The 13338-nt window shown below is 41.7% G+C and overlaps 6 protein-coding genes across 6 annotated transcripts; 2 read left to right on the top strand and 4 right to left on the bottom strand. All coding sequences in view use genetic code 12, as the record gives it.

Annotated features, from left to right (window-relative positions):
• Window position 1: 1 nt before the first annotated feature.
• Window positions 2-3077, top strand: DIS3 (3'-5' exoribonuclease required for 3 end formation of 5.8S rRNA). Its single transcript, XM_001387125.1, has one exon. The coding sequence runs from the start codon at window positions 26-28 to the stop codon at window positions 2993-2995; it is 2970 nt and encodes a 989-aa protein (XP_001387162.1). The 5' UTR covers window positions 2-25; the 3' UTR covers window positions 2996-3077.
• Window positions 3078-3125: 48 nt separating this feature from the next.
• RIB3 (3,4-dihydroxy-2-butanone 4-phosphate synthase (DHBP synthase)) lies at window positions 3126-4029 on the bottom strand. The gene has a single exon (XM_001386886.1). The coding sequence runs from the start codon at window positions 3915-3917 to the stop codon at window positions 3306-3308; it is 612 nt and encodes a 203-aa protein (XP_001386923.2). The 5' UTR covers window positions 3918-4029; the 3' UTR covers window positions 3126-3305.
• Window positions 4030-4741: 712 nt separating this feature from the next.
• PICST_29156 (predicted protein) lies at window positions 4742-5179 on the top strand (the record flags this gene model as incomplete). Its single annotated transcript, XM_001387124.1, has 1 exon — window positions 4742-5179. One exon carries the CDS (start codon window positions 4742-4744, stop codon window positions 5177-5179), a length of 438 nt encoding a protein of 145 aa, XP_001387161.2.
• A 165-nt stretch (window positions 5180-5344) lies between these two features.
• Window positions 5345-6619, bottom strand: SYWC (Cytoplasmic tryptophanyl-tRNA synthetase; the record flags this gene model as incomplete). Its single annotated transcript, XM_001386885.1, has 1 exon — window positions 5345-6619. One exon carries the CDS (start codon window positions 6617-6619, stop codon window positions 5345-5347), a length of 1275 nt encoding a protein of 424 aa, XP_001386922.1.
• A 765-nt stretch (window positions 6620-7384) lies between these two features.
• On the bottom strand, window positions 7385-8278 carry RL27 (60S ribosomal protein L27; the record flags this gene model as incomplete). Its single annotated transcript, XM_001386884.1, has 2 exons — window positions 7385-7764; window positions 8248-8278. 2 exons carry the CDS (start codon window positions 8276-8278, stop codon window positions 7385-7387), a joined length of 411 nt encoding a protein of 136 aa, XP_001386921.1.
• Window positions 8279-9562: 1284 nt separating this feature from the next.
• Window positions 9563-12193, bottom strand: PKH1 (serine/threonine protein kinase; the record flags this gene model as incomplete). The annotated part of the gene is made up of 1 exon (XM_001386883.1): window positions 9563-12193. A coding segment is annotated over one exon (2631 nt), but the record flags the coding sequence as incomplete, so codon positions are not given.
• Window positions 12194-13338: the final 1145 nt, after the last annotated feature.

Below are 13338 nucleotides of genomic sequence, written 5' to 3'. Positions count from 1 at the left end.
TCTTACGTTTCCATAATTTCTCAAGATGATTGGGAACAGAAAACGATTGTCTAGTGGACTTAGTGTCACCTCCAAGGTGTTCGTGAGGTCTCGTAATGGTGGAGCCCAAAAGATTGTTAGGGAACACTACTTAAGAGACGATATACCATGCTACTCCAAGGCATGTAAAGTTTGTCACGACATCATCAAGACGGATGCAGCAGGTGAGCTCCCTCGTTTCATCTTGTCCGAGAACCCAAGCAAGACTAAATCTGGTTTGCGCCATTACATAGTAGTAGACACCAATATCATTCTTCATGCCATCGATTTGTTGGAGAACGTCAGTTGTTTCTACGACGTAATTGTGCCTCAGACAGTTTTGGAAGAAGTGAAAAATAGATCCTTCCCTATCTACCAGCGACTTCGGGGTTTGGTGAAATCAGAAGATAAGCGTTTTATCGTATTTCACAACGAGTACGCTGAAGCTACTTACATCACGAGAAACAAGAACGAGTCCATAAACGATAGAAACGACAGAGCCATCCGGAAGGTGGCTTCGTGGTTCGGTACTCACATGAAGACCAACCATTCTGAAAACGATATAGGAATCATTTTTATCTGTAATGACGCTGATAACCGTCAAAAGGCTCGTGCTGAGAAGATAGATGCCCGATCCCTTGTAGAGTACTTCGATGATTTACCTAATGGTGAAGACTTAAGGGACTTGATTCCAAGTGATATCAACAGTGGAGTAGACTTCCATAACGAGAATGAGGCGTCATTTCCGGAGTACTACTCGAACTCGAGAATCATGGCTGGTGTCAAGAATGGTACTCTTTATCAGGGTATGTTGAATATCTCTTCGTACAACTTTCTTCAAGGTACAGTGCAAGTTCCAGCTTTCAGGAAGCCACTTTTGATTGTCGGCTCCCAGAACCTCAACCGTGCCTTCAACTCGGATTCAGTTATAGTAGAGTTGTTACCCAAAGATAAATGGAGAGAACCTTCTACCACGATAGTGGAAGAAAGTAACATTGGTTCTAACGACAACGCCAACGATGAAGATGAAGAAGATGTCGGTTCTGCAGGCTCCGGTGTAGTTTCCGATAAAGAAAGAATTTTGTTGGCCCAGGAAGCATTGAAGGCTACTTCTTCTTCAGCAGGAGTGCAAAAGAGACTTCAGCCTACTGCTAGAGTTGTAGGTATTATGAGAAGATCATGGAGATACTACGTAGGGCAAATCGCACCATCTTCTGTTTCTAGCGACGATACTGGTAATGCTTCCAAGAGCTGTTTTGTCATCTTGATGGACAAGGTATTGCCTAAGATCAGGATCAGAACAAGAAAAGCCAAGGAGTTCTTAGGTCAGAGAATCGTTGTTGTTGTGGACTCATGGCCAGCAGATTCTCGTTATCCAAATGGACATTTTGTGAGAACTCTTGGTGAAATAGAAAGTGCCGAGGCTGAAACTGAGGCATTGTTGTTGGAACATGATGTAGAGTACAGACCCTTCTCCAAGAATGTCTTGGACTGTTTGCCGGAAGAAGGTGACAATTGGGTTGTTCCAGATCTTGTCAACACAGACGATCCCAAGCTCAAGAAGAGGGTTGACTTGAGAGACAAGTTGGTATGTTCTATCGATCCACCCAACTGTGTGGATATCGATGATGCCTTACATGCAAAACCACTCCCCAACGGCAACTACGAAGTTGGTGTTCATATAGCTGATGTGACCCATTTCGTTAAGCCTAACACAGCATTAGATCAAGAAGGTGCCTCTAGGGGTACATCTGTCTACTTGGTGGATAAAAGAATCGACATGTTGCCCATGTTGTTGGGTACTAATTTGTGTTCGTTGAAGCCATATGTGGACAGGTTTGCCTTTTCAGTTATTTGGGAATTGGATGACAATGCTAACATTGTCAAGGTTGAGTACATGAAGTCAGTGATCAAGTCCAGAGAAGCCTTTTCTTACGAAAGAGCCCAAACCCGGATCGACGATAAGTCACAAACTGACGAGTTGACTGAATCGATGAGAATCTTGTTGAAGCTTTCCAAAAAGCTCAAACAGCAGAGATTGGATGCCGGTGCCTTAAACTTAGCATCGCCGGAAGTCAAGGTCCACATGGATAGTGAGACGTCAGATCCCAATGAGGTTGAAATCAAGAAGTTATTGGAGACCAACTCTCTTGTTGAAGAGTTCATGTTGTTGGCCAACATTTCCGTAGCCAGAAAGATTTACGATTCATATCCACAAACTGCGATGTTAAGAAGACACGCACCTCCTCCAGCAACAAATTTCGAGCAGTTGAACGATATGTTGAGTGTGAGAAAGCCAGGCTTGTCTATTTCTTTGGAGAGTTCCAGAGCTTTGGCGGACTCGTTGGATAGATGTGAAGATCCACAAGATCCATATTTCAACACCCTTTTGCGTATCATGTCAACTAGATGTATGATGGCAGCTGAGTACTTCTCATCTGGGTCGTACGGATATCCTGAATTCAGACACTATGGTTTGGCTGTAGATATCTACACACATTTTACGTCACCTATCAGAAGATACTGTGATGTTGTAGCACACAGACAGTTGGCTGGTGCAATTGGTTATGAAAACTTGGACTTGAGTCACAGAGACAAAAACAAAATGGAGACAATTGTCAAGAATATCAATAGAAGACACAGAAGTGCACAATTTGCTGGCCGTGCCAGTATTGAGTACTATGTTGGACAAGTTATGAAAAATAATGAAGCCGAACATGAAGGGTATGTGATCAAGTGTTTCAACAACGGAATTGTTGTTCTTGTGCCCAAGTTTGGCATTGAAGGTTTGATAAAGCTTGAGATGTTAGGTGATGTGAACACTGCTATCTATGATGAAGACAAGTACGAGTTGAAGTTCACTGATCTCCAAGGTAAGGAAAGAAGAGTTGCAGTTTTTGACAAAGTTAATGTAGATGTGAAGTCAGTTAAAGATGAAGTCAGTGGTAACAGAAAGGCGCAATTACTTTTGCGTTGAAGTTGTACTATAGAGTATCTAGGATATGCATAGTATCTTGGGTATACATAAAAATATATACACATTAGAAAGATTATCTATTAACAAGTAGAGCTAAGAGTTTATTATGATATTCAAATACTACAATAAGCTTAGAGTGTCTTGAATTACGTACAACTATAAATATATACATTAAAGATTAGAAGTTTTATCTATTAATGCGTAGCAGAGAGGTTTAAGGTTCTGAAGCATTGTCATTAGATGGCTGCGAAAAATGTAAATGATAATTTATGCCAAACACATTAATGAAGTTACAAGCGACTTGCCAAACTTACTTGGAGATATGTTCCACCAACTGCTTGATGTTGATGATTTTGATGTTGTGTTTCTTGCTGAACTCGATACAGTCGTCCAATCTCAGCATCAAGCCATCTTCGTCTCTGACCAATTCACAGATAACGGCAGCAGGTTGCAAGCCGCTCAATTTACACAACTGCACAGCTGACTCGGTGTGGCCTCTTCTCTTAGAAACCAAACCTGGTACAGCCCTCAAGGGCAAGAGATGGCCTGGTCTTATGAAGTCTTCTGGCTTAGAGGTAGGATCAGCTAACTTTCTCGCCGTCAAAGCTCTGTCGTGGGCCGAAATCCCCGTTGTGGTTCCGTCTGCATAGTCACATGACACCGTATAAGCAGTTCCGTGTCTATCTGTTCTGTCAGCAAGCATAGGCTGTAATCCAAGTTGGTCAGCTCTCTCTGTAGATAATGGAGCACATACATAGCCCGAAGAGTGACGAACTAAGAAGGCCATTTTTTCCTGGGTGGTCTTTTCGGCAGCAATGATTAAGTCGCCTTCATTCTCACGGTCCTCGTCGTCCATGACGACCAAGAATTCTCCGTTTTTGAAAGCTTCAAGAGCTTCTGGAATGGGTGTGAAAATGGACATGTTAACTATGGCTGAAATATGAAAAATCTCAGAAAAGTTCACTCAGCTCAACAAAGAAAAGATATACGAAAGTAATTCGAATTTCACAAAATAATGATACCAGTAGCCGGCGCTCTAAATAACAATTACAATTAGTTCAGAATAATGATTAAATTTGGAAGAAAGCTGCTGACAGACTTCTATTTGTAATATTTGTAACTATGAATAATTTTCCAGCGGGCCCTCGGTAATGGTCTGATCCGGTGCGACTGCGACCGAAGCAGATGTAAATCTGTTTCGGTCTACTTCAAAATCTCAAGTTTATAATGAAACGGCAGCTCTTTCAGCTACAGTCTGCAGACTAAATATTTACTGAGATTGGTAGGACTCTCCGACTCGGTATTGTCTTATGAACCTCTTAGAATTTGCTCCCTGGCTTAGATGTCTTCTGGAGAGTGCCGTGACAGGACTAGGTAGTTTCTACGACGGCCGGAAATAATAGCACGTGATTTTTCACGGCCGATTTGCTCAAGAGTGCCAAGTCCGGGGAAATGACCAAGTACATAATTCAAAATGGACTGAGAGATTTCCGAAATTTTTCAGGAAACGGATTTCAGAACTTAAAAAGTTTCTCGGTTAGACACAGCCGTGTACTACTGAAAACTGGCAAGACTGATCAACGTCATTTCGACCAAATTTACCAAATTTACCTGCCCGACAGCATTGATTGAAATTGCATGTGCCTCTGATCACGTGAGTGAATTATGTCAAGAGTCTAATGGTCTTTTGAAAGTTTCCAAACTATGGAATCTTCATCCTGAACAGTTGCTGTCAATTCTCCGATCATGACCGAGATTCAGAAGGATTCAACGGGTCTCAGCTCTGCATTTAGTGCTTATTACAAAGATGATAGATCTACGGAAATATTTTTCCACAAGATAGAATATGCTGATCGTATGGTATTGAACATCCAGTTCAACGGAGTAATGGACACAACTTTTGAAATACCGATTTCGTCCAGGGCGACGATAAACTACTCAGCAGCATTGTCCAATAGTGATAGTGATTTAGGCGTAGAGCCCGTTCTTTTAGTGGGAAACCATGCCAATATGAAGATTCTGATCGTGGCAGCCCAAATAGGAAAGTTGATATTGGCATCTGCCAACCCAAAGAGTGCAATACTTTCTATTGGGTCCAAATGGTTCGGAAAAGGTGATGAGACTGAGGACAGTGATTTTGAAAAACTCATGTTTATCTTGGAAAATACCAAGAAGTTGTTGTAGACAACAATGTAGTGGCATGTGGCACACAGATATAGATATAGACCTAATTGTTAAAATGCCAGCCAACGAGCTGGCTATTGAAATGATACAATGTTAGTGTAAATGATTATATGACATTTATGCTTGTATTTATGATTATGAAATGATTATCTAGTAGAGTCTATACTACTTCTTCTCCTTAGATTCTTTAGGTTTGACTGGGACGAGTCTTTCTTTCTGGCCAAACACTAACTTGTGTGGCTTCATGAACGAGTCAACAGTGGCTTGGTCAACCTTGCCTCTTCTCTCTTGGTATGCCTTTACAAAATCTTGCAAGACAGTGATACACTCTTGCTTCATTTCACCAGACAAAACTTCTCCCTTTCTGTAACCATCGGCCAAGGTCTTCAACTTTTCGTCATCTTCAGAGAAGAATGATAAGTACTGGTAGGCTACGTCGACTTCCGGATTGCCTCCCAATTTTCTATGGTCTTCGAGAGTTTGTTGACCACCGGAGAAAGCGTACTTGTTGATCTTCTTCTTGATCTGGTTGGCAGTATCCGTCATAAAAATCGAAGTTGTGGTATCAGAAGCAGACATCTTGGTAGTGGCTCCTTGCAAAGCTGGAAAGAATTTGGCGTGGATCAAGGCTGGTTTGGCGAATTTCAACTTATCAGCTACATCTCTGCAAACTCTAAAGTACGGATCTTGGTCGATGGCACAGGGAATCAAGCAGGGAGTCTTGGCCGGTAAACCTAAGATATCAGGGAAAGAAGATGGGAAAGCCGTAGCGATCTGGATACTGGCAAAGTGCACTTTTCCAATACAGTCAGAGTCTTGGAAGCCAAATACGGCTTTAGCAGTAGACGTGGTGATCTGTCTGGAAGTTCTCACGACGTTTTCGTAGAAGGCTCCCCCCATATATTCCAAGTCCGAAAAGATAAATGTGTTCTCAGGCTTGAATCCCACTGCGATGATGTCCTTGCAATTATCTACAGCAAATCCCTTGACATCTTGAATAGTCAACTTGGGCTTGAATAAAAACTTCTCGTCGTCAGTCAACTCAATGACTAAAGGAACGTCAAATACATCTTGCAACCATTTGGTGAATACAAAAGGAATCATATGGCCCAAATGCATCGAGTCAGATGAGGGACCTCTTCCAGTATACAAGAAGAAAGGTTCACCAGCCTCGTACAAGTTCAAGATCTTCGTCAAGTCTCTTTCTGAAAAGAAAACGCCTCTCTTTAAGAAAGGATGAGGCTCTTGACCAGTAACTGCTTGGAAACGACTTAAAGTTTCACCAGTAATGGCTTTAGTGCCGAATTGTTGAATCAATCTATCATAGTCAATGCCCTGAGCCTTTCCATCGACCACAGCACCTTCCACTTCCCAGGGAGTAACCTTTTGTTCAACTTCGTCAGTCACAGCCAACTTGGCTACGCCTTCTTCTACAGACATCGTATGTTTGCTATGTTTTCTATAAGAAGAGCTTAACCTTATCTATGACACATTCAAAAGATTGAGTCAGATAAATTTTGTAGATATATTTCGGTCTCATGTGCAGGATGGTTTTCGTCTGGCTAGAGTTGTGTCACGTGAAGAGACGATGGCGCTCCCCTGTTTCTTATGAGGACAATACAGTTACATAGACGTAAGATAGGATGATATATCATTGATTATTGGGTCATTTAGTAGAATTGAGATCTTGAAAATACAATTTCACTTGCCAATTCAATGGTATTTGCTGGCTTTCTCCATCTAATTGTAGTTATTCGCGATTTGAGCAAGTTACATTGCTGGTAGGAAACAAGGTTGACAAAGAATCATTCAAGTCTCTGTTTCATTTGGTGTTCTTCGCAAAACTTCAAACACTACGTACATTCGCTTCGTCACCTACTTGCATTTTCACCAGCCATATCAGCCAGCTGTCTCTTGTGACCTTCCCCCACCTCTTCCCCAGTTAAACCTTGGGTGTCGGCAGTGTGCAGTATTTTTCAAATTTTTCACTTTCCTTACAGTTGTCATTATAAAGTATTGTTGTATGTATTGTATTAATACGTCCAGTAAATATACAAAGAGTAGAGTTTACCACATCTGTGTTGTTTATCGTGAAATTATTGTTTATTTTAAACCCATGCAAGAAAAAACAACAGAAAAAAACTAATTAACATATTTTAAAAAGAACCCATTATTATAATTATGATGATATATGATGGATTTTCTTTAAAAGTGCAACTTTTGGAAGAACCACTTGTTCTTACCAGCTTGGTGCTTTTCTTCTAAGGCCTTCTTGACAACCTTCTTGGCTTCTTCTCTTTGGGATGGTTCTTCCAAAGCTTCGGAGGTGACAACAGACTTGAAGGATTCAACATCCAAAGAGTATCTGGTTGGCATCAAGTGGTTGTAGTTAACCAACTTAACGAAAGGCTTGACCTTGGTTCTCTTGGCAGTCTTCTTAGCACCCAAGTTCTTGGTGACCTTCAAAGGAGCTCTTTCGACACCGACAACAATGGCGTGTGGGAATTGGTGAGCCTTGGTACCTTCATCGTGAGGCTTCACGATGACGACCTTCTTACCGGCGAAACGACCACGAGTAACAATAGCTAGATTTGGTTAGTAAAGATTCAACAATTTGTTGTCTTCCGGTAGAGCTTAATTGTTCAGAATTTTTGAAATGTGAAAAAAGTAGTGAAGTTATGGAGACGTTGAGATTTACTAAAGCGTATTAATGATCAAATTGATGCCTTTGTTTGAAATATGTTGAAGTATGATTATGGTATTTGTTGATCAGACTTTTAATATTCCTAGGAGACTCAAATACTATTGCTTGTATTTCATAGACATTTACTCTCAAAATAATTGAATATTGAAAACATCCTCGTCGATTCAAACGCATATACTATCGGTGTTACTTTACCCCTCTGTTTAGAGTGGGATTGTCAGACTTTTGAATTGTTGTCATCTCTGATTTGGTTTTGAAGAAGCGTTGAAGATTCTTAGATCTCATAGTGAAATTCTGATACAAGGAGTGCAACAGCATAGGGGCCGGCTCTACCTGAGCTTACTATCTTGAGTTCGATACATACCAACTTTGCCTGATTTGATGAACTTAGCCATTTTATGTGATGTTAACTATACTACAAGCTAAAACAGTGATAAATCGGTATTTTGAAAATTTTTAAACCTTCTCTTTTCTCTAACAGTCCAGTGAGAATGCAGTGGCTACAGTAAGGAGAGTTGAGAAGGCGGGTAACCCCATCTGATGGCTTTGTCTGCAGTCTCCATGAAAATTTTGGTTACACAAAAGACTGTGGTGAAATATCCATCAATCACGTGTGTTGTGACTGCTTTTATTCTGTGGTTGTTATGAGGCTTCCTGGAAATGGGCCTGCATACCTTTCAGCAACTTGTAACTGTGGGTTGCATTTTGCACCCATTTAATACACTATAACTAGATAGTACCCTATACGCTGAAATCTGGCAAAAGGAGATCGTGGATACTATTATGTAGTGGCCAGAAAGACATTTGCCATACTTTCTCTTTTAAATGAGACTCTTTGTTGTTCTTTTCGTAGACTCTTCGCTCTTCGGCTATTCATTTTATTCACGCTCTAGAGTGTACAATTCTTCACAGTTATCAACATTTATAGCTTTGACATAGCAAGAACAAAGTCCAGAGTGTGTCAATATAAGCTGCATTGGTTTTGTTATCGTATCAATGTTCTTTTACTGAACCCTCTTCTGATTCCACTTTTTCAACAATCCGTTATTTTCAAATTTTGCAATTTATCTTTCAAATCTACAAATATCCAAATTAAATCAAACTAACGTATTCTCTTCTCCGTATATTTTTAATTCTTTTTAATATATAGACCGTTACTTCTTACGCTGACTTCTAGCCAAGAGCTTGGAGTTCATCGAAGTAATTTGCTGTTTCTTACCATTACTTCTTCTGGGTCCTGGGCTAGAATGCCTTTCTACATCATCTTTTGTGAAGCTAGACCTCCTGTTATTTGTCACAGGATTGTTGGCGTTGTTCAGCACCGCCAACTGTGCCGCATGAAGCATTCCATTGTCGCTGCTAGACGATGGAAGTCCAGTGTGCATGTTCAACCCTCCTGTTGTAGTCAAAGGAGGAGGCGGTTTTCTTTTTGTTCTTGCTTTCGACATCTGTTTCTGGTTACTCTTAGGATCTGAGACTACTCTCATAGTTGGAGTTGGAGGTGTACTAGGACTCAGCACAACATCTGATTTGGGCTTCAGATAATCAAGCTGAGAAGGTGATCTTCTGTGACTCTGAAGATGATTGCCAGTCAAAATTGGCGAATCCAATAGTCTTGGAGAACTAGGCTTACTGGTAGAAGGCGCTTGCTCTTGTTGGGCAATTTCGCGTTCTCTTTCAAATTGATTCAACTTTGACTTAGCCAACGCTTCTGTCCAGTTGTTAACCTCGAACTTCTCAACTTCAAAAACCAAGGTGGTGTCTACAGATGTTACGGTAAATATGCCAGTGGTTGGAAGCATTTTCTGAAACTTGGAGCTTGCTGAAACTAACTCCTTGAATTGGATAAACGGAAAGCCGAGTATTATCTCCAGAATCAACTTGTAGTTGTTCTCCTTATCGTTTCTGTAGAAAATGAGAGCCCTGCCATGTGTAGTGATAATCATGGTGCAAGTTCTAGACTTGTCAAGGGAATGATGACGACTGGAAGTAGACACCAGCAAAGTATCATCTCTAGTGGAAGTGTCTTTGTTCTTATCCATGTGAGAAAGACCCAACTTCCTCAAAAATGACGATCTGCTATACTTGCTAGTACCAGACGAGCTATTAGTACTATCAGATCGACTCAAACCGGATTCTGGGGCTTCTTCTATATCAGAGTACTCAATGATAGCAGTCGATTCGTCCTTTGGAGAAGAGTCATCATCTGCAGTTAAGCTGCTACGTAAACCCCCAGAGCCATTTACTACTTGGCTAAGCAAGCTAGTGTTGCTTCTAGACTTATTGGTAACCTGCAATTTTGTGCTCAACGACAACGGTGCGTTGTGCAACGAGCCCTTGTGCTTCCTCTCAAAAGTCTCAGTAGTCTCTCTATGGCATATCACAGGACCTATGCGTAGTATTCTTTCATCAGAGTGCTTCAAATAGGCACCCCATGCTACTTCTAAGGTTCCCAATGGTGTCACTTCCATGACATTGGACTTGGTCTTAGACTTTGCTGGTTTCCTTTGTGTCAACGATTTGGAATAGTTTGTTCTAGGAGCTATCTGTGGTCGTAATATGTTGGTCCCAGGGATATAATCTGGGGTGGAAGGTGTTCTGCTTGGTGCCGATGAGGTATTAGTACGAGACTTTGTTGCTTCAAGATCATTGTCATCTACTCCATTCAGAACATTAGTATCTACTTTGCTTAGCACAAATGCGGCCACACTGGCTGGATTTACATTCTTTGTCACCGCGCCTTCACTGAATATTCTCTTCGGAGTAGGCATGGCATCAACAGTGGGACTAGATCCATTAGTTGTACCAGGTTTCTTTACTACTCTTCTGGGAACAGCAGGCAGCGATACAGCAGAAGTCAACTCGGGTACTTTCATCATTGCCTTGGCATTCATTTTGTACGGCCCGATTTCAGGAGGCTCTTTGGACCATATTTGTTCTTCGTCGTTGAAGTCAATAGACAGGAAGAAGTAATGCTTCTGGATCTGAGCTATATTGGCTCTCTTGTTAGGTTGCAACACCAAAATCTGTTTGATCAAGTCTCGGATGATGGTGGGGAAACCAGCGCTGAAAGCATACTGCAATTTGGTGATCTTTTGGAACGTCAAGTATTCGTTGGTAGCTTTAAAAGGAGGCTTTCCAGCTATCATCTGGTAGATGATACAGCCGAAAGCCCAGATATCACCGGGTTTCCCACAGTATTTGCTTTCTAACAACTCAGGAGAAACATATTCAGCTGTACCTACGAACGACTTCGCTCTGACGTCTACAGGATAGCCTTCAGTTTCGTCATTCTTCTTCTCTAACAAACGAGCGGTTCCAAAATCAGTGATCTGGATCCGGAGTTTGTCGTCGAGTAAGATGTTTTCGGGCTTTATATCTCTATGAATAACCCCGTTGTCGTGCATGTACTTGATGGCGTCGAGAATCTGCGCCCCAAAGTGTCTGGTGCAATCTTCGTTAAGCGTATTATACTTTTTTATCAAGGACAAGAGTTCCCCATTCGAGGCATAATCCAAGACAAAGTACAAGGATGACTTGTCCTGGAACGTGAAGTAAAGTGAGATGATGCCCATTCGGTTGCTGAGCCTATTGAGAGCATGCTTTTCAATATTGACGTACTTGACCTTCTTCTCCTTAATGATATGTCTCTTATCCAACACTTTTACAGCGTACTTTTTGGAGGTGTGTTTATCTGTAGCGAGCATTACCGTCGAATATGATCCCTCACCAATTTCTTTGCCAAATTTGAAGTCCAGAACCGTCCTTCTTATGACTTTGAAGCTGTTTCCATCTGGAACCTTCTTCACGGCAGCACCACGGGCCTCCCAATTCTCGTTATTCTCGTCGTTGTAGATGACATTTTCATTTTCATTGTCATTGTCATTGCCATTGTCTCGCAGGTCTTGCGAGTACTGAATGCCGTCACTATCACGATCGGGTCCAGATTGAGTCCGGAGTAACAGCTTGAAGTCCGACTCCGTAGACGGCGTATCGAGCAAAACATTCAACGACGAGTTTGTAAGGGCTCGATGCAGCGGGAGATTTATATTGGCCGAGCGGAGCGTGAAGTCGAACTCGCTGCCAGAGTTAGGGGTCTCTGGAGCCGAACGAACAACATTGTTATCCTCTAGCTGAAGCAGCAGAAGTCTCAGCAGTATGTGAACAGCAGGTAAATCGTGACTGCCATACGGACGTTGAGCCCCGACCTGGTTGGATTCGGAATCAAGCGTATCAACAGAGTCATTCGTGCTCCTGACGGCGTAGGTGTTGTAGATGGAGTCTAGGTCGTTGGCTAGGTCCTGGAGTGATCCGGGAGGAGGCGAAGACATGATGTATCTAAGACTATGAAATCGTCAATTGATTCTTAGTCTCTATTTGACAATGTGATTGCTAAGATTGTTGATGTTGTTGTTATTTGAGTTGAAATTCGGGTTGATATTTATGTTGATATTTATGTTGAGTATTCGAGATTTGTCTCGTACAGCTAAGAATCTACAGTTAATAGTACAATGCAATCAAGAACAATGATAGTACTATCGGATACTATGGCTGTCAACGTCGTAATCGACAATAACGGTAAATCAATTATAGCGATTGACTTGACTATTCAGATGGAACAAATCAGACTATAGCTTGATGTTGTCTCTGGTATGTTCTGTTGTATGGTGTTACTGTTATTATGGCAAGCAGACACTCCAATGGGACACGTGAAAAAGCCGGAAGTTAACTGTAACGTATCGACACGGGATATAGTGGGTGTTCCGCCGAATCTCACACTGATTTGCCTCGGAATTGGTGCTGCTGAGAATGCCACCAATGATTGCAAGAATGAATAGTTGTACCGTTGCTGTTAGTTCCACTCCGCCAGCATTAGCAAATAAAGGAGATGTCACGTGTGTATCGCCACGTGCTGCGCGGTGCGTGACAAGCTGGCCGTGGCCAAGAATGGCGCAAATTTCACCCATGATGAAATTAGTGCGGAAGGGTGCAGTACGATTGCAAAATTAAATACCAATTTATGGGCAGATAACCAACGGCCCAGCGAACTCAGTCTGGACAGACTGCTACTGAGAAGAGTGGGTTATTGTGGGAGCTCAGAAGCCAGAAGGATGAGTAGATTGTATCGCGTGTTTGAGTATAAACGTACTACACCTATACAATTATTCATACTGTATACTCATACAATACGCTCATATAATTGGATTGCATGAACATAATAGGAGACTATACATACTCCAGAATCTACTACAATATGTAGGAGAGACTAAACTCATATTCTCATACGACTTCTCTTGCAAACACATACAAGTAGAAGCCATTTCCTGGTCTTACTCCAGCCAGTCTCAGGGGTTCTGTCACATGACCTAGAGTTGGTTGCACAAGACCTGTATGTGGAACTCACTCCGGCCATCCCTATGTAGGTTAATGGTCTTATTTGACATTATTGGAGAAG

The sequence above is a fragment of the Scheffersomyces stipitis genome, chromosome 1 (assembly GCF_000209165.1).
Source record: "Scheffersomyces stipitis CBS 6054 chromosome 1, whole genome shotgun sequence".
NCBI lineage: Eukaryota > Fungi > Ascomycota > Pichiomycetes > Serinales > Debaryomycetaceae > Scheffersomyces > Scheffersomyces stipitis.
Note: the sequence above shows the minus strand (reverse complement) of the source record. Positions and strands in the feature narration are given on the sequence as shown.